The 20,732-nt window shown below is 43.1% G+C and overlaps 1 protein-coding gene across 1 annotated transcript in view; it reads left to right on the forward strand.

Annotated features, from left to right (window-relative positions):
* Nucleotides 1-20,732, forward strand: part of LOC138670302 (ATP-binding cassette sub-family C member 5-like) — a 304,888-nt gene that overhangs the window by 134,024 nt on the left and 150,132 nt on the right. The window contains exons 12-13 of the mRNA XM_069757511.1: nucleotides 2,928-3,000; nucleotides 5,739-5,942. Coding sequence (XP_069613612.1) covers nucleotides 2,928-3,000; nucleotides 5,739-5,942 — 277 coding nt within the window. The remainder of the gene's footprint in view (nucleotides 1-2,927; nucleotides 3,001-5,738; nucleotides 5,943-20,732) is intronic.

The following is a 20,732-nucleotide window of genomic DNA, read 5'->3' on the forward strand; positions in this document are numbered from 1 at the left end:
CTCCTGTGGTCACAAGTGGTACTTCGGCTGGTTCTCTCTGTGAGCTTCCGTTGGTGGAGGAAAGTGGTACTGCGGCTTCTGAGTTTCCTTCCTCAGGTGATGTGGTGAAGTCGTTGGGTACTGCTCTATTTAACTCCACCTAGTGCTTTGATCCTGGCCTCCAGTCAATGTTCTAGTGTTGGACCTGTTTCCTCCTGGATCGTTCCTGTGGCCTGCTGCTCTGCATAGCTAAGTTCCTCTTTGCTATTTGTTTGCTGTTTTTTTCTGTCCAGCTTGTCAATTTGTTTTTTACTGCTTGCTGGAAGCTCTGGAACGCAGAGGGTGTACCTCCGTGCCGTTAGTTCGGTACGGAAGGTCTTTTTGCCCCCTTTGCGTGGTGTTTGTAGGGTTTTGTGTTGACCGCAAAGTTACCTTTCCTATCCTCGCTCTGTTCAGAAAGTTGGGCCTCACTTTGCTAAATCTATTTCATCTCTACGTTTGTCTTTTCATCTTAACTCACAGTCATTATATGTGGGGGCTGCCTTTTCCTTTGGGGTATTTCTCTGAGGCAAGGTAGGCTTATTTTCTATTTTCAGGCTAGCTAGTTTCTCAGGCCGTGCCGAGTTGCATAGGGAGCGTTAGGCGCAATCCACGGCTGCCTTTAGTGTGGTTTGAGAGGATTAGGGATTGCGGTCAACAGAGTTCCCACGTCTCAGAGCTCGTTCTTGTTTTTTGGGTTATTGCCAGGTCACTGTATGTGCGCTGACCTCTATGTCCATTGTGGTACTGAATTACCTTTCACAACACCTTAAGTCTAGTTTTCTAAATGGTGTCACATGTGGGGAGTTTCCACTGTTTAGACACATCAGTGGCTATCAAAATACAATATGACAACCACAGACTATTCCATCAAAGTCTGTGTTCCAAAATGTCACTCCTGAGTCCTTACTTTCTGAGTCATGACATGTGCCCAAATAGTAGTTTTCCCCCACATATGGTCTATCTGCGTACTCAGGAGAAATTACATAACATATTTTTGGGTCCATTTTCTCATGTTACCCTTGTGAAAATAAAAAAAAAATTGGGGCAAAAAGAACATTTTTGTGGGAAAAGTTTGATTTTTTTATTTTCACAGCTCTACGTTATAAACTTCTGTGAAGCACCTGGGGGTTCAAAGTGCTCAGTACATATCCAGATACATTCCTTGAGGGGTCTAGTTTCCAAAATGAGGTCACTTGTGTGGGTTTTACACTGCTTGAGCACATTGGAAGCTCTCCAAACGCGACATACTGTCCGCTAAAAATTCTAGCCAAGTTTGTACTCCAAAAGTCCAATGGCGCTCTTTCCCTTCCGAGCCCTGCCATGTGCCCAAACAGTAGTTTTCCCTAATATATGGGGCGTTAACGTACTCAGGAGAAATTGCACAACATATTTTGGTGTCCATTTTCTCCTGTTACCATATTGAAAATAAAAAAGTGAGGCTAAAAGTGCACTTTTGTGGAAAGATTAATTTTATTTTCATGGCTGTACATTATAAACTTCTGTGAAGCACCTGGAAGTTGAAGGTACACTCTACACATCTAGATACATTCCTTTAGGGGTCTAGTATCCAAAATGGGGTCATTTCTAGGGGGGTTTCTACTGTTTAGGCACATCGGCCAATCAGGGGCTCTCCAAATGCGACATGGCGTCAGCTAATGATTCCAGCCAATTTTTAACTCCAAAAGTCCAATATCACTCTTTCCCTTTCGAGCCCTGCCATGCTCCGAAACAGTAGATTTCTCCCAGATATGTGGTTCTTTTTCTCCTGTTACCCTTGTGAAAATAAGCCCCTTGTGGGGCTAAAGTAAATTTTTTTGTGAAAAAAATCTAAATGTTCATTTTTTCTTTCCACATTCCATTAATACCTGTGAAGCACCTGAAAGGTTAATAAACTTCTTGAATGTGGTTTTGAGTACAAAAATATAAAGTATAAAGGCCCCTCAAAGTCACTTGAAGTGTGATGTGGTCTCTAAAAAAAATGGTTTTGTAAATTTTGTTGGAAAAATTAGAAATTGCTAATCAATTTTTAGCCTTTATAACGTCCTAACAAAAAAAAATATGTTTCAAAAATTGTGCTGTTGTAAAGTAGGCATGTGAGAAATGTTATTTATTAGCTATTTTGTATGACGCAACTCTCTGGTTTAACTGCATAAAAATTATAAGTTTGAAAATTGTGAAATTCTCAAAATTTTTGCTAATTTTCTGTTTTGTTTTTTTTTTACAAATAAACGCAAGCCATATCAAATATATTTTACCATTATCATGAAGTACAATATGTCATAGAAAAACATTCTCAGAATCAGTGGGATCCATTGAAGAGTTCCAGAGTTATTACCACAAAAAGTGAATTGGTCAGAATTGTAAAATTTGGCCTGGTCATGAAGATGAAAACAGGCTTGGGCGGTAAAGGTGTTAAAAAAGTTGTAACTCCAGTACCGAAAATAACTAGCAAACGTGTTTCAGACTTCCATCTTTTGTCATTACAAAATCAAAAATACTCCTTATTTATGTCTTTAACATGTGTTTGAGACTTTTCAGCCCTGAAAGTTGAAAATCATTTAAAAAGTCACAAAAATTCACCAAATTTAAACTCCTTCAGGAAACATCATTCCACGGGGTAGCAGGAATGAGATGCGTCAACAGCTGCAACATTTGGTAGAGGCCACATTTCATGATTCTATCCAAAATATCTAGAAAGACACAGTTGTCAAGAAAAAATATAAAAAAAAATTTAAAAAAGAAGGAAAAGTTAAAAAGTGCCACAAGACAAGAATAATGTGAGGATACTAAAGCCACTAGAAAAGAGGAAATATCTCCAGAAAACTGGAGAAACCCCAATGATGAATCTGGGCCTGTGTCTTTTTCTACAATGGTGGGTTATTGAACCTAGTTTATTTCTCTCATAGATACAAGAGTACATTGGACGCATGCTGCTTGTATCCCGATATTCAGTGTCTGCCGGATGGAGACTTAACTGAGGTAAACTAACCCAAAGGCTGAAAAATATTCACATATAAGCACATATAAATAGTATTACAGTTCACAATGTACGCCAAAGCTTTAAAAGATAAAATTATTTCCAACAGCTCATCTTCAAATTAGTGATGATCATTTTAGGGTGTCATGTTCCAATATAAACTAATAATCATTGCCCGCTACAGGGTACATGAGCTGATCTAGACCATTAGGGTATGTGCTCCCAGAGTGTTTTTGCAGAGTTTTTGGAGCAGAAACTGCCCAGAACCTCCAGGTTTTCAGATTGAAGAGATTTTTCGCTCAGTTTTACCTACAAAAACTCCTAGAAAAACCCTGTATATGCATAGTCTCAGGATGTGTTCACTTGGTGCTTTTTTGGGCAGTTTTTGGAGTTGATTTCACCCCCAAAATCTGCATCAAAAGTCATTTAAAACCTGTTTGCAACAAACTAAACTTGCCATTCATTTGAACAAGAACATGCCCGTGTAGTGCACGTCTAATTTTTTTCTGTTCCCTTTTTAACGCTTGTTAAAAAAAAAAGCTTCCTGTCATTTCTTTCATAGTATTTCTGTGTATTTTTGCCAATGCTTTCATTGAGATTTTTAATGTGTTTTTTTGTGAGGTTTTTGAAGCAGTAATGCACCAAAAAACTTTCTTTTGCTACTTAAAAAAACGCTGAAAAACAGTGTAAAAAATCTACTGCTCTTCCAAACTGCTCTGAAAACCCTGTGTCCTTGAGGCTGGTTTCACATGTCCTGATATTTTTGGTCCCGGAAAAAACAGTGCCAGCCGCCCATGTGCCGCATCAGTACCACATGGACCTCCGTCGGGGAAGAAGCGCTACAGTAAGCGCTGTTCCCTGGTGGCAGGTGCTGAAGACGGCTCTCATCATTTCCCTCTGCTCTGCCGGCGATTGGAGCGAGCAGAGGAGAATGATGACAGTTACATTAAAGTCAGAAACCCCACTTGCCACCGCTACAGGGCAATTGGGAAGAGGTGGGCAAAGTGCCAGAATTGGTGCATCTAGTAGATGTACCATTTCTGGGCAGCTGCAGACTGCTGTTTTTAGCTGGGGGGGGGGGCTATATCAATGGCCCCTTACCAGCCTGAGAATACCAGCCCCCAGCTGTGAGCTTTAGCAAGGCTGGTTGTCAAAAATGGAAGGGACCCCACGCCGTTTTTTTAATTATTTATTTAAATAATTTTTAAAAAAAACAGTGTGGGGACCCCTCTATTCTTGATAACAAACCTTGCTGAAGCTGAGGGTTGCAGCCCCCAGCTGTGAGTTTTGCCTGGTTGGTTGAAAAAATAGGGGGAACCCAGGCCGGGTTTTTCATTCATTTATTTTGTTATATCGCAGGCGGCGGCTGAGGAATACCTCGATCATCTGCTCCTGCTGTCACTATTATTAGCGGCAGCAAGTGTCAGATGATGAGAGTAATAGTCCCAAAATCCTCCACCTGCTGTCATCGTTCTGACTTTAATATAACTCTCATCATTCTCCTCTGCACGCGCCAATCGCCTGCAGAGCAGGAGAGAATGATGAGAGCCGTCTTCAGCACCTGCCGCTGAGGAACAGCGCTTACTTCTTCCCTGGTGCCGATGCGTGTCACACGGATTACATCAATTTGTGTTCTCCGTGTGCACATGTGCAGGAGGTTTTGCCGCCCTGTGCTGATGGTAAAAAAATGGACATGTCTACTTGTGGGGCACACGGTTCATGGAAACACACTGACATGTGCACAGACCCACTCATGGAAACACACTGACATGTGCACAGACCCACTCATGGAAACACACTGACATGTGCACAGACCCACTCATGGAAACACACTGACATGTGCACAGACCCACTCATGGAAACACACTGACATGTGCACAGACCCACTCATGGAAGCACACTGACATGTGCACAGACCCACTCATTTGAATGGGTCTACGTGTGTCAGTGTCTCCGGTACGTGTGAAAACTGTCACCACGCGTGCCGGGGACATGGATGTGTGAAAGAGGCCTTAGAAGCATTTTTTAAATGTGGATTGTGATGAAGTGTGGATTTCCCTGTCTGATGTTGCTATGAAGAAGAAACTGGCAGTTCAAATTTTGAAATTTAAATTTCCAATTATTTTGTTGTCCAGGAGATGGAGAGCACAAGGAGCGCTTCGAAAAGCCAAATTTTACTGTATGTGGAGGAGTCATTAGAGATTAATGATATTAGCACCTTATCATTTCTACCCTTTTAGTTTACCAAAATATAAGAAAATGATGATTAGACTAGATTCACACATCTGCTTGATTGCTACAATCCAAGAGAAATGGGGCGATTTTTTTTCTTAGGTGTCATCCTAGTAACTTCTGTTTTTTTTTCTCTTCTATTTTTCTTCATTGAAGACGTGAACTTGCTTTAAAGAAATAAAAAACCCATGGAAGGTCACATATTTTTATTCAAGTTTATTAGTAAGCATCTAATCCATGAGACACGGATACAAAACTGAAGCAAATCTGAAGCCTTCGGATTTGTATCCGTGTCTCACAAATCCCCACAGACATCAACGACTGAGTCTGATCCACTAATCGGAGCAGAGAAGGACATACTCTGAGTCTCAGATCTCACTCTCAGATCCATGATTTTTAACAGATGTCAACACATCCATTGTACTCTATGGTTTTTCGTGCTGACCGAGAAAAAATTGGAGAGCACTCGAATGTGTCAATGTAACCTAATTCTAATTTTTTTCTTTAGATAGGAGAACGTGGTGTCAATCTAAGTGGTGGTCAGAGACAGAGAATCAGTTTGGCCCGTGCATTGTACAGTTCAAACACCATGGTTCTTTTGGATGATCCACTCAGTGCTGTAGATGTTTACGTGGGAGCGGAATTATTCAGCAAGGCAATTAAAACTGGAATGCAGAACAGGAGTGTCTTATATGTCACACATCAATTACAGGTACTGAGCAGGTATTTAGCTTACTTTGCAGCGCTCTTTGAAATGATTCTTACATACAGTACATACTGTACAGTGTGAGGTTTAATTCTTCAGCTTCTTCTAAATATCTAATTCTCTGGGAATCATTTATATTCAGAGATCCTGATCTAGCTGCAATGTGCTACATTGTATAAGTTTATCAGCATGGAGTTAGTACAAATGAGGAGACCACAATGTGCAAATAGTGTCATGCAGCTGATTCTCTGCACACTCCATGTCCAATGGTCGCACGGTATTAAAATTAAATTGTGTGCCCATTGGCCACCTCTGGTGGGCAGAGTTTTGGCTGGGCATCCAGTGAATTAGTGCCATCTAAACCAGAGGAATCTGCTAATTGTCTAGATTGATTTATTGCAACTAACCAATTTCTCACGCTGCAAGCATTGACATCAGTAAGACATCATCATTGACATCATCGTTGACATCATTGTTTACATCATCGTTGACATCATTGGCTATGAACTGAGATAAGCTGACTGGCATCAGCCGGATTCACACACTACTGTAATTTTGTTTTGGCTGCCGTGCTGAGCGGTCTTATAGACGCCTCTCCATTACTGACCCCTGGGCTTGATGTCAGTGGACATTACACAGCTGACATCAACCCCAATACCATAATCTCACTTGCCAATGTATCAGGGCAAGTGGGAAGAGCCGAGGCTAAGCGCCAGAATTGGCGCATCTAATGGATGCGCCATATCTAGGGTGGCTGAGGGCTGGTGTCGTAGCTGTTTTCGTTCTGACCCAATGTCAGCTGACAGATCACCAGTGAGGCCAAATTATGGAATTACGCCTGTCATTTTACAAGCACGCTTGGAGACAAAAAGACACCTCACACATTCTGTGAGCAAGTCACTTTTATCTGAAGTAATAGAGCAAGAAGCAATATTTTATACCATTTACAACAAATGTAATTCTCAATGCAATTCATGTAGCCCCCACCATCACCCAGGGTCATACTGACCTTTATTTTCTCACGTACCAAATAACATGTTGTGACTGACTATTGAGAACATACATGATAAGAAGGGTAGTCTCCTTGAAGTGGAGACCATCAGACTACTGCATCAACAGATTCTAGTAATTCTAGCAATTAAAGGCAAAAGGCACTTAAAGGCAAACTATTAACCCTTCTATATCAATTTTCCCCTTTTGTAAATGGTATAACCTCTGCCACCGGGTCAGCTGATGTCCACAAAGGAGCTACTGTCTCATGGTTCTAGTACCCACAAGGGGGCTTTCTACCTGCTTCACCCATCCACCCTCAGTGTGGACACTCACTTCCTCAGTCAGCAGTGGTTATCCGGGTTCTATGATACGCTATGGATGGCACAGCCTTAGATTCCTTCCTTAAACATACACTATTCCATAGCTTAGGTAATACATATATTAGCGCTTTTATGGCTACATAAAACAATAAGCAAAGCAACAAAATTTGCATACAAGTCTGTAAAATACCAAAAATAATCCATCCCGCTAAGCCAATTGGCTGGATTTAAAAAGGAGTCTCTATATTGTATTAGTCTCATTAAGAGCCTTAAGGAACCAAGAAAATCTGAGTCCAAGTCTCACTTGTGCATGCAGTGTGGTGTTAAATACCTTCCTTGGCTCCTGGGGTAAGGCTAAGTAGAGCATAGTCCTTGCAGATACTGGGCTGTGTGCACAGATCCAACAGTTCCGTGTCTTTTATAAGAAAAGCAAGATGTTGAATAAGTTTGTTTATCCAGTGTCTCTGTAAGGTGCAAAAATCCTACCACTGCCAGCAATGTGATTAGGACAACAGTCATTCTGCTGGTGAAAAGATCTTTTTGCAGTGACTGGCAAAGATCCAGGTGGGCTTTCCCTCAAGTTTCCCTGAGGTGAATGTGGTCAGCTGGACTTTAAAATGGGCCGTCAAACCGTGGGTCTATGATACGATACGATACGATACACTTTATTGATCCCGTGGGAAATTATGGTATCACAGCAGCACAACTTAAATCATAAAAATCATAAAGGAATTACATAGTTGACATGACAGTGGAGTTGACAGAAGAACATTATACATTAGAATAGGACATACACAACGATTGAACTGAAATGTAGAGAAATAAGTAGACATTCACCTTGGTGGTTTAACCCTAATGTTATTGTTGTACATTCCCATAGCAGTTGGCACAAACGATTTCCTACATTTTTCCTTCTTACACCTCAGAAGTATTAGCCGGTTACTGAAGGTTCTCTTCTGTCTCATGAATAGCTCATATAATGGATGTGCATTATTGTTCATAATTGCCATACACTTTTTCAGAGTTCTTTTCTCCACTACCTCCCCAAAAGAGTCCAGATTGCAGCCGACAGCAGAACTTGCCTTCTTAATAATCTTATTCAGCTTATTAGCATCAGAGGCCCGCACACTACTACCCCAGCATGTGATTGCAAAAAAGATGGCACTTGCCACTACAGATTGGTAGAACATTTCTAACATTTTGCTACACACATTAAAAGACCTCAGTTTCCTTAGGAAATACAATCTGCTCATCCCCTTTTTGTAGACAAACTCTGAGTGGCATCTCCAGTCCAGTCTGCTATCCAAATGGACCCCCAAATATTTATAACTCTCCACCTGCTCTACCTCCTGACCAGCAATAGTGATCGGTAAGCATTCCATCTTTATCCTGCTATAGTTGGCCACCAACTCCTTAGTTTTCTTAACATTTAGTTGTAGATAGTTACCATTGCACCAATCCACGAACTTCGACACCACACTTCTGTATTCCTCATCCCCCTGATCTCCCCTAATGCATCCCACAACCACGGAGTCATCCGAAAATTTTTGAAGGTGGCAAAGTTCAGATTTATACTGAAAGTCTGAAGTATACAGTGTGAATAGAAAGGGCGCAAGCACCGTTCCCTGGGGGGCACCTACACTGCTCAGTAATCTGCTTGACACCACTGCTCCCATCTGTACAAACTGTGGCCGATCTGATAGGTAGTCAGTTATCCAATTTCTCATCCCCTCCTCAACCTTCATATCAGTCATCTTTTTGTGTAGTAAAAGTGGCTGCAGGGAGTTAAATGCACTCGAGAAATCGAAGAACATCGCTCACACCATGGTACCGTCAGTCTCCAGAAATGAATGTACCCTATGTAACAGAGAAAGAATAGCATCATCCACCCCCAATCTATGTCGGTAGGCAAACTGAAGGGGATCGATAAAAGCATTGACCCTTGGTCTTAAGTGAGCAAGCACTAATCTTTCCAAGTCCTTCATAGCGTGAGATGTTAAGGCTACAGGATGATAGTCATTTAGGGTTGCAGGAGAAGAAGTCTTGGGTACCGGCACCAGACAGGAAGTTTTCCATAACACAGGTACCCTCTGTGTTTGTATACTTCCATTAAATAGGCGTGTAAAGACAGTACACAGCTGGTCTGCACAAACTTTAAGGACACGTGAGCTGAGTCCATCTGGTCCTGCTGCTTTACCAATGTTAAGTGACTTAGGCTGGTTTCACATTGGCGTTTTTTGGGGTGCGTTTTTGCGGTAAAAAACGCAAAAAAACGCATGGTGAAAAAACGCATGTAAACGCATGTAAACGCTGCGTTTTTTTGACGCATGCGTTTTTGCATGTGGTGAAAAAACGCAGCGTTTTGACGCGTTTACATGCGTTTTTACATGCGTTTGCGTTTTTTAAATGCATGCTGAGAAATGTGTGACAGCTGCCAATCATCAAAATAAAGTAAAAAACCCACTATAAACAGAAACAGTTAGGGTTAGGGGTAGGGGTAGGGGTAGGGATCATAACCCTAACCCTAACCCTAAAGGGATCCTACCCCTAACCCTACCCCTAACCCTAACGGATCCTAACCCTAACCCTAACCCTAACCCTACCCCTAACCCTAACCCTAAGGGATCCTAACCCTATCCCTAACCCTACCCCTAACCCTAACCCTACCCCTAACCCTAACCATAAAGGGATTAGGGTTAGGGTTAGGATCCCTTAGGGTTAGGGGTAGGGTTAGGGTTAGGGGTAGGGTTAGGGTTAGGATTAGGGGTAGGGATAGGGGTAGGGTTAGGTTCCCTTTATCACCTTTATGTTGGGGGGTGGCATATCAGTGTGTTTTCTGTTTTTTTAATAAAAAAACGCATGCACCAAAAAACCCATGCGTCCCCATTGACTCCAATGTATTTTTTGACCCAAAAAAAACGCATGAAAACGCATGCGTTTTTTTTTGGTCCAAAAAACGCTTCTAAAAATACTACAAGTAGCATTTCAGAAAATGAACGCATGCAGTAAAAAAACGCATGCGTCAAAAAACGCGACCAAACGCGTACACGAAAAAACGCATGCGTTTTCAATGTTAAACATAGGAAAAAAAAACGCTGCAGACAAAAACGCAAGTGTGAAACCACCCTTAAACTGCCTCCTCACATCATTTTCGGATACTCTAAAATTAGTCTGCTCATCCTTCAATATCGATGTTGCAGAATTGGCACCCAATTCCCATCCACTATCAGTTGGCAGTACACATGTACTGCTAAACCTGTTGAAATACTCATTCATCTCATTAGCCTTGTCCAGATTTCCACAAAACAAGCCTGTCTTTCTATTTGGAGTGTGTGTGACTGAAAAGAGTGCAAGAGACAAACACTCTACCCCGCTCTTTCCTTTGTCTGCCATGGCCTTTGATTTTTCAGTTTAAGTGTCCCATTTAGTCTCATCACTTTCCCACTACTTTGTGGTCTATATGGTGCATGATATGCTTGCTGTACTCCCAGGACCTGCATGACTTCCCTCATTATTTCTCCCGTGAAGTGTGTGTCCCTATCACTGTCTATGGTTTCTAGGACACCGTACCTGCAGATCAGTTCTTTCATCAGTTTGTCTGCAGTCGCTTTAGCATTTGCAGATTTTACCAGATAGGCTTCCAGCCAACCAGAGAAGAGATCTACACATACTACGATATTTTTCACACACTCCTACCTTGGGTAGCTGTATGTAGCCAGTCTGCAGTCTCTGAAACGGGTAGAGAGGCCTGGGTGTCGCTTTCTTAGGGATTTTTACTGTTTTACCTGGGTTGTGCTGTGCACAGATGAGGCATGACTGTACGAGCTTTGCGGCTGCATAACTGAAACCAGGAGCGATCCAGAAGGCATCTACCATGGACACATGTGACATTTTGAGGTGTGACTGGGGCCATGTGTTGCTTGCACCATAATTAGGAACAGGGACCTTGGTATATATAATTTATCCTTATTCTCCCATACTCCTTCTGAGTTCAGCTCAGCTCCCATTCTTCCACAGTGTTGTGTTCCTTCTCTGTTTGGGCAGCTAGAGGGATTTCAGGACATCTAGGCTCAGTGTGGCTGGAATACGCTGACTCTCCTCCACCGTCCACTGCTCCCTAGGCCACCTTGCTGCTACTTTAGCAGTCTCGTCCGCCCTTCTGTTACCCTCTACCTCCACAGAGTCACCGTTCGTGTGTGCTTTTACCTTGACAATGCCAACCTGGACTGGTAACTCAATGCCTCCACTACTAATTGTTTCACCAGCTCTGCATTTTTAATGGGCTTACCGGCTGATGTAAGAAACGTTCTGCTTCTCCAGATAGGGCAATAATCATGGGATATTCCTCATGCACAATTCGAATCTGTGTAACTGTTAGCGACTTTACCTGCAGCAGCTCTACACGCCTCAGTGAGTGCCTTCAACTCGGCCTCCTGCACCGACATGTGAGGAGCGAGTGGTTCAGCTCGGATTACCTCATGTGAGGATACTACTGCATATCCAATGTAGAGTCGCCCATCCTGGTGGTATCTGGAGCCATATACAAAAATAAAAAACCTCAAAATATGCATTAGGAACAGGTTTTTTCTTCCCACGAACATATGTAAAACCCACTGTCTCCTGACTTATCAGTTCCTATGCAGTCATGTTCGTGCGTCATGTCAACGTCATGTCATGTTCTCTTTCCCACCCGCCAATGCTGTCACCAATTCTCCCTTTTCTGAATCCACAGGCAGATGAGTGGCTGGATTCAGAACATTATGTCTTTTGAGGGTGACGTATTCAGGAATTAGTATTAGAGCACATTCAAGTCTGATCTGTCTATCCATCGACAGGTGGTTTGGTTGAACTTGTATGAGTATGGCGTTATTGTCATGTGGGGAACAAATTGTCAAAAAAAAAAAAAAGTCAGCGTGATCTCACATGCCTTTCAGTAATACAGCAGCTCTTACAGCACGGACACATGTAGAAGACCCTCTAATCACTGGGTCTAATTATGCTGAGTAATAAGCTATCGGTCTCTGTTTCTCTCCATGTTGTTGTGTCAGTACTGCGGTAGCATGTCCACCCTGCTCTGTGCAAAATAAGAAAATGGCTGATCATAGTTTGGAATGCCTAAAGGTACCTTCACACATAACGATTTCCTTAACGATATCGTTGCTGTTTGTGACGTAGCAACGATATCGTTAACGAAATCGTTAAGCGTGACAGCGACCAACGATCAGGCCCCTGCTGGGAGATCGTTGGTCGCTGGGAGTGATCAGGACCTTTTTTTGGTCGCTGATCACCCGCTGTCATCGCTGTATCGGCGTGTGTGATGCCGATCCAGCGATGTGTTCACTGGTAACCAGGGTAAATATCGGGTTACTAAGCACAGGGCCGTGCTTAGTAACCCGATATTTACCCTGGTTACCATTGTAAAAGTAAAAAAAAAAACAGTACATACTCACATTCCGTTGTCTGTCACGTCCCCCGGCGTCAGCTTACCACACTGACTGTGTCAGCGCCGGCCGGCCGTAAAGCAGAGCACAGCGGTGACGTCATGACGTCACCGCTGTGCTCTGCTTTACGGCCGGCTGGCGCTGACACAGTGGACGCCGGGGGACGTGACAGATATTGGAATGTGAGTATGTACTGTTTTTTTTTTTAAAAACTTTTACAATGGTAACCAGGGTAAATATCGGGTTACTAAGCGCGGCCCTGTGCTTAGTAATCCGATATTTACCCTGGTTACTCGGGGACTTCGGCATCGTTGAAGACAGTTTCAACTATGCCAAAGTCTTTCCCCTGATCGTTGGTCGCTGGAGAGAGCTGTCTGTGTGACAGCTCCCCAGCGACCACACAACGACTTACCAACGATCACGGCCAGGTCATATCGCTGGTTGTGATCGTTGGTAAGTCGTTTAGTGTAACGGTACCTTAAGGCCGGGGCTGACACAATGAGCAGCTTGAGAGAGTGGAAGGAATCAATTGCTTCTTGAGTGAGATTGTAGGGGTCTGATGGCAAACAGTCATAAAGTGGTTGCATCATTTGTGAAGCAGACCTTTTCCAAGGCCTACAGTAGGTCACCAAACCTAGAAAAGTGTGTAGATGCTGGTGTGACCTGGGTAAAGGGAGATTTTGTATTGCCTGTTTTCTGTCTTCAGTCAGGTGGCTTGTACCTTCAGCAATACAATGTCCTAAAAATGTCACCTTTTGTTTGTAATACTGTAATTTGTCACGTGAGGCCTTGCAACCCTTTTCTGCCAAAAAAAAAACACAGCAAGGAAACTGTAGCTTCCTTGCAGGACGTCTGGTCTGGGCAGCAGAGCAGGAGGTCATCCACGCACTGTAATAGTACAATCTGTGGATGAGGTGGTTGCCACTAGGGTTGAGCGAAACGGGTCGTTCATTTTCAAAAGTCGCCGACTTTTGGCAAAGTCGGGTTTCATGAAACCCGATCCGACCCCTGTGCGGGGTCGGCCATGCGGTACGCGACTTTCGCGCCAAAGTCGCATTTCAATGACGCGAAAAGCGCCATTTCTCAGCCAATGAAGGTAAACGCAGAGTGTGGGCAGCGTGATGACATAGGTCCTGGTCCCCACCATCTTAGAGAAGGGCATTGCAGTGATTGGCTTGCTGTCTGCGGCGTCACAGGGGCTATAAAGGGGAGTTCCCGCCGACTGCCATGTTACTGCTGCTGATCTGAGCTTAGGGAGAGGTTGCTGCCGCTTCGTCAGAAGCAGGGATAGCGTTAGGCAGGGTCCATTAACCACCAAACCGCTTGTGCTGTAGCGATTTCCACTGCCCAACACCACCTTCGGTGTGCAGGGACAGTGGAAGCTACTTTTTTTTTTTTTTCCCCCTCAGCGCTGTAGCTCATTGGGCTGCCCTAGAAGGCTCCCTGATAGCTGCATTGCTGTGTGTACGCCTCTGTGCAAACCAACTGCTTTTTTCAAAGCACAAATCCTCTTGTTCCTTCCTTTCTGCACAGCTATCTTTTTGGTTTGTACACACTTTTTATTTAATTTGTGCATCAGTCCACTCCTTATTGCTGCCTGCCATACCTGGCTGAGATTACTGCAGGGAGATAGTAATTGAAGGACACTCCCTTTTTTTTTTTTTTTTTTTGTGGGAGATTAAGATTGACATTTCTGCTAGAGTGCCATCCCTGTCTGTGTCATCTCTCACTCAGTGGGCCATAGAAAGCCTATTTATTTTTTTGCTTGATTTGGGTTATAAAATCTACCTGAAAAAATCACTACATCAATCAGTGGGAGAAAAATATTGGCCTCAGGGCTTGTGTGCCACTCTTGACTCCTGTGTGCATCATCACTCACTCAGTGGGCCATAGAAAGCCTATTTATTTTTTTGCTTGATTTTGGTTCTAAAATCTACCTGAAAAAATCACTACATCAATCAGTGGGAGAAAAATATTGGCCTCAGGGCTTGTGTGCCACTCCTGACTCCTGTGTGCATCATCACTCACTCAGTGGGCCATAGAAAGCCCTTTTTTTTTTTTTTTTGCTTTATTTGGGTTCTAAATTCTACCTGAAAAAATCAATAAATCAATCAGTGGGAGATTAATATTGGCCTTTGGGCTTGTGTGCCAGTCCTAAGCGTGCCATCTCTCTCTCTCAGATAGTGGGCCATAGAAAGCCTATTTATTTTTTATTTTTTTTATTGGGTTTATAAATTTTCCCTGGAAAAAAAAAAAAAAGTGGGAGATTAATATTGGCCTCTGGGCTTGTGTGCCAGTCCTGAGCGTGCCATCTCTCTCACAAATAGTGGGCCATAGAAAGCCTATTTATTTATTTTTTTTTTGTTTTATAAATTCTCCCTTAAAAAAAAAAGGGAGATTAATATTGGCCTTTGGGCTTGTGTGCCAGTCCTAAGCGTGCCATCTCTCTCTGTCTCTCAGATAGTGGGCCATAGAAAGCCTATTTATTATTTTTTTTATTGGGTTTATAAATTTTCCCTGGAACAAAAAAAAAAAAGTGGGAGATAAATATTGGCCTCTGGGCTTGTGTGCCACTCCTGACTCCTGTGTGCGTCATCTCTCACTCAGTGGGCCATAGAAAGCCTTTTTTTGTTTTATTTCTTTTCTAAATTCTCCCTGAAAAAATCATTTTATTTTCTTTGGTTTCTAAATTCTTCCTGAAAAAATCATTTTATTCTATTTTTTTTTTTCCTAAAGTCTCCCTGAAAAAAAAAAAAAAAAAAAACAAATCAGTGGGAGATTAATATTGCCCTTTCTGCTTGTGTGCCAGTCTTGACTCCTGGGTGTGCCATCTCTCTCTCTCTCTCCAATTGTGGGCCATAGAAAGCCTATTATTTTTTTAGCTTGATTTGGGTTCCAAAATCTACCTGAAAAAATCACTACATCAATCAGTGGGAGATAAATATTGGCCTCTGGGCTTGTGTGCCACTCCTGACTCCTGTGTGCGTCATCTCTCACTCAGTGGGCCATAGAAAGCCTTTTTTTGTTTTATTTGTTTTCTAAATTCTCCCTGAAAAAATCATTTTATTTTATTTGGTTTCTAAATTCTTCCTGAAAAAATAATTTTATTTTATTTTTTTTTTCCTAAAGTCTCCCTGAAAAACAAAAAACAAAAAACAAATCAGTGGGAGATTAATATTGCCCTTTCTGCTTGTGTGCCAGTCTTGACTCCTGGGTGTGCCATATCTCTCTCTCTCTCCAATTGTGGGCCATAGAAAGCCTATTATTTTTTTTAGCTTGATTTGGGTTCCAAAATCTACCTGAAAAAATCACTACATCAATCAGTGGGAGATAAATATTGGCCTCTGGGCTTGTGTGCCACTCCTGACTCCTGTGTGCGTCATCTCTCACTCAGTGGGCCATAGAAAGCCTTTTTTTGTTTTATTTGTTTTCTAAATTCTCCCTGAAAAAATCATTTTATTTTCTTTGGTTTCTAAATTCTTCCTGAAAAAATCATTTTATTCTATTTTTTTTTTTTTCCTAAAGTCTCCCTGAAAAAAAAAAAAAAAAAAAAAATCAGTGGGAGATTAATATTGCCCTTTCTGCTTGTGTGCCAGTCTTGACTCCTGGGTGTGCCATCTCTCTCTCTCTCTCTCCAATTGTGGGCCATAGAAAGCCTATTATTTTTTTAGCTTGATTTGGGTTCCAAAATCTACCTGAAAAAATCACTACATCAATCAGTGGGAGATAAATATTGGCCTCTGGGCTTGTGTGCCACTCCTGACTCCTGTGTGCGTCATCTCTCACTCAGTGGGCCATAGAAAGCCTTTTTTTGTTTTATTTGTTTTCTAAATTCTCCCTGAAAAAATCATTTTATTTTATTTGGTTTCTAAATTCTTCCTGAAAAAATCATTTTATTCTATTTTTTTTTTCCTAAAGTCTCCCTGAAAAAAAAAAACAAAAAAAACAAATCAGTGGGAGATTAATATTGCCCTTTCTGCTTGTGTGCCAGTCTTGACTCCTGGGTGTGCCATCTCTCTCTCTCTCTCCAATTGTGGGCCATAGAAAGCCTATTATTTTTTTTAGCTTGATTTGGGTTCCAAAATCTACCTGAAAAAATCACTACATCAATCAGTGGGAGATAAATATTGGCCTCTGGGCTTGTGTGCCACTCCTGACTCCTGTGTGCATCATCTCTCACTCAGTGGGCCATAGAAAGCCTTTTTTTGTTTTATTTGTTTTCTAAATTCTCCCTGAAAAAATCATTTTATTTTCTTTGGTTTCTAAATTCTTCCTGAAAAAATCATTTTATTCTATTTTTTTTTTTTTCCTAAAGTCTCCCTGAAAAAAAAAAACAAAAAAACAAATCAGTGGGAGATTAATATTGCCCTTTCTGCTTGTGTGCCAGTCTTGACTCCTGGGTGTGCCATCTCTCTCTCTCTCTCCAATTGTGGGCCATAGAAAGCCTATTATTTTTTTAGCTTGATTTGGGTTCCAAAATCTACCTGAAAAAATCACTACATCAATCAGTGGGAGATAAATATTGGCCTCTGGGCTTGTGTGCCACTCCTGACTCCTGTGTGCGTCATCTCTCACTCAGTGGGCCATAGAAAGCCTTTTTTTGTTTTATTTGTTTTCTAAATTCTCCCTGAAAAAATCATTTTATTTTATTTGGTTTCTAAATTCTTCCTGAAAAAATCATTTTATTCTATTTTTTTTTCCTAAAGTCTCCCTGAAAAAAAAAAAAAAAAAACAAATCAGTGGGAGATTAATATTGCCCTTTCTGCTTGTGTGCCAGTCTTGACTCCTGGGTGTGCCATCTCTCTCTCTCTCTCCAATTGTGGGCCATAGAAAGCCTATTATTTTTTTTAGCTTGATTTGGGTTCCAAAATCTACCTGAAAAAATCACTACATCAATCAGTGGGAGATAAATATTGGCCTCTGGGCTTGTGTGCCACTCCTGACTCCTGTGTGCGTCATCTCTCACTCAGTGGGCCATAGAAAGCCTTTTTTTGTTTTATTTGTTTTCTAAATTCTCCCTGAAAAAATCATTTTATTTTATTTGGTTTCTAAATTCTTCCTGAAAAAATCATTTTATTCTATTTTTTTTTTTTCCTAAAGTCTCCCTTAAAAAAAAAAAAAAAAATCAAATCAGTGGGAGATTAATATTTACATTTGTGCTTCAGTGACAGTCCTGCGTGTGTGGCATCTCTCTCATTTGTTGCCACCAACAACAGAGTGTGTAACATTGTGCCTGATTTTCGTTGTGGTCTCACTCACCTGTAAAGGGATAGCTAAATCATACTGAAGTTATAGCTCACCGTGTAATTTGTGTGACAGCAACAAATACCGTTAGTTTGTTTACGTTTTTAAAACAATGAGGAAGTATGGTGGAAGAGGTCGTGGCCGGGGGCGTTCATTGTCAGCTGGTAATGAGGGTAGTGGTAGTGGTGGAGCATCAGCTGGTCGTGGGAAAAAAAATATTGCACCTAAGTCTGGAGCTGTGGAGCCAGGTTCGTCGTCTGGCTACACAAGGCCTCGAACGCTCCCTTTTCTGGGAGTAGGAAAACCGCTTTTAAAGCCGGAGCAGCAAGAGCAAGTTTTGGCTTATCTTGCTGACTCAGCCTCTAGCTCTTTTGCCTCCTCTCGTGAAACTGGTAAATGTCAAAGCAGCGCGTCGTTAGTGGATGTTCACGGTCAGGGACAAGTCGCTTCCTTGTCCTCTTCAGCAAAAACAACAACAGAGAAGAATGCAGCAGGCGACACAACGGGTTACTCCATGGAGCTCTTTACACATACCGTCCCTGGCTTAGAAAGTGAAGCAGGTAACAGTCCATGCCCATTACAAGTTGAATCTGACATGGAGTGCACTGATGCACAGCCACAGCCAGACTACTATGCTGGTCCTTTGACTCAGACCACAACATTGCCCTCGCAGGGTGCTGATCAAGAATCAGACCCTGATGAGACTATGTTGCCCCATCACGAACGCTATACCACCGACCGACACGGTGACACAGACGAAGTTGCACACGAGCTACAAGAAGATGTAATAGATGACCCAGTTCTTGACCCCGATTGGCAGCCATTGGGGGAACAGGGTGCAGGCGGCAGCAGTTCTGAAGCGGAGGAGGAGGGGCCGTAGCAGGCATCAACATCGCAACAGGTTCCATCTGCCGGGCCCGTATCTTGCCCAAAACGCGTGGCAAAGCCAAAACCTGTTGGAGGACAGCGTGGCCATCCGGTTAAAGCTCAGTCTGCAATGCCTGAAAAGGTATCCGATGCTAGAAAGAGTGCAGTCTGGCATTTTTTTAAACAACATCCAATTGATCAGCGCAAAGTCATCTGTCAAAAATGTTCAACTACCTTAAGCAGAGGACAGAATCTGAAAAGTCTCAATACAAGTTGCATGCATAGACATTTAACCACCATGCATTTGCAAGCCTGGACTAACTACCAAACGTCCCTTAAGGTTGTAGCACCCTCGGCCAATGAAGCTAGTCAGCAACGCAACATCCCTACCGGCAGTGTAGGGCCACCATTTTCCGCACCACCTGCAGTATCTGTGCAGGTTTCTTTGCCAGGCCAAAGCAGTCAGGATCAGGGAATCACCAGTTTCGTAGTAGGAAACACTGCATCTAGGGCACCGGTGGCAACAATACCATCTCCCACCGTCTCTCAGTCTGCCATGTCCACCGGCACCCCCGCTAGTTCCACGATCTCCAGCTCTCCAGTCCAGCTCACCCTACATGAGACTATGGTTAGAAAAAGGAAGTACTTAGCCTCGCATCCGCGTACACAGGGTTTGAACGCACACATAGCTAGACTAATCTCGTTAGAGATGATGCCCTACCGGTTAGTTGAAAGCGAAGCTTTCAAAGCCCTGATGGACTACGCTGTACCACGCTACGAGCTACCCAGTCGACACTTTTTTTCCAGAAAAGCCATCCCAGCCCTCCACCAGCATGTTAAAGAGCGCATCGTCCATGCACTCAGGCAATCTGTGAGCACAAAGGTGCACCTGACAACAGATGCATGGACCAGTAGGCATGGCCAGGGACGTTACGTGTCCATCACGGCACACTGGGTAAATGTGGTGGATGCAGGGTCCACAGGGGACAGCAAGTTTGGGACAGTTCTGCCTAGCCCACGGTCTAGGAAACAATTGGCTGTAGCCGTTCGCACCCCCTCCTCCTCCTCTTCGTCCTCCTGCAGAAGCGAGAGCTCGTCCACAGACCGCAGTCGCACAACCACTCCATCCGCAGCTGCCACTGTTGCACACCAGGTCTCCCATTATGGGGCAGCTACTGGCAAATGTCAGCAGGCTGTATTGGCTATGAAGTGTTTGGGCGACAACAGACACACCGCGGAAGTTCTGTCCGAGTTCTTGCAGAAAGAAACGCAGTCGTGGCTGGGCACTGTAGATCTTGAGGCAGGCAAGGTAGTGAGTGATAACGGAAGGAATTTCATGGCTGCCATCTCCCTTTCCCAACTGAAACACATTCCTTGCCTGGCTCACACCTTAAACCTGGTGGTGCAGTGCTTCCTGAAAAGTTATCCAGGGTTATCCGACCTGTTCCTCAAAGTGCGTGGACTTTGCTCACATATCCGCCGTTCGCCCGTACACTCCAGCCGTATGCAGACCTATCAGCGTTCTTTGAACCTTCCCCAGCATCGCCTAATCATAGACGTTGCAACAAGGTGGAACTCAACACTGCACATGCTTCAGAGACTGTGTGAACAGAGGCGGGCTGTTATGTTTTTGTGGGAGGATACACATACACGGGCAGGCAGTAGGATGGCAGACATGGAGTTGTGAGGTGTGCAGTGGTCGAAGATTCAAGACATGTGTCAAGTCCTTCAGTGTTTTGAGGAATGCACACGGCTGGTTAGTGCAGACAACGCCATAATAAGCATGAGCATCCCCCTAATGCGTCTGCTGATGCAAAGTTTGACGCACATAAAGGATCAGGCATCTGCAGCTGAGGAAGAGGAAAGCCTTGATGACAGTCAGCCATTGTCTGGCCAGGGCAGTGTACAGGACGAGGTAGCGGGCGAAGAGG

This window comes from Ranitomeya imitator, chromosome 3 (assembly GCF_032444005.1).
Source record: "Ranitomeya imitator isolate aRanImi1 chromosome 3, aRanImi1.pri, whole genome shotgun sequence".
Classification (NCBI taxonomy): domain Eukaryota; kingdom Metazoa; phylum Chordata; class Amphibia; order Anura; family Dendrobatidae; genus Ranitomeya; species Ranitomeya imitator.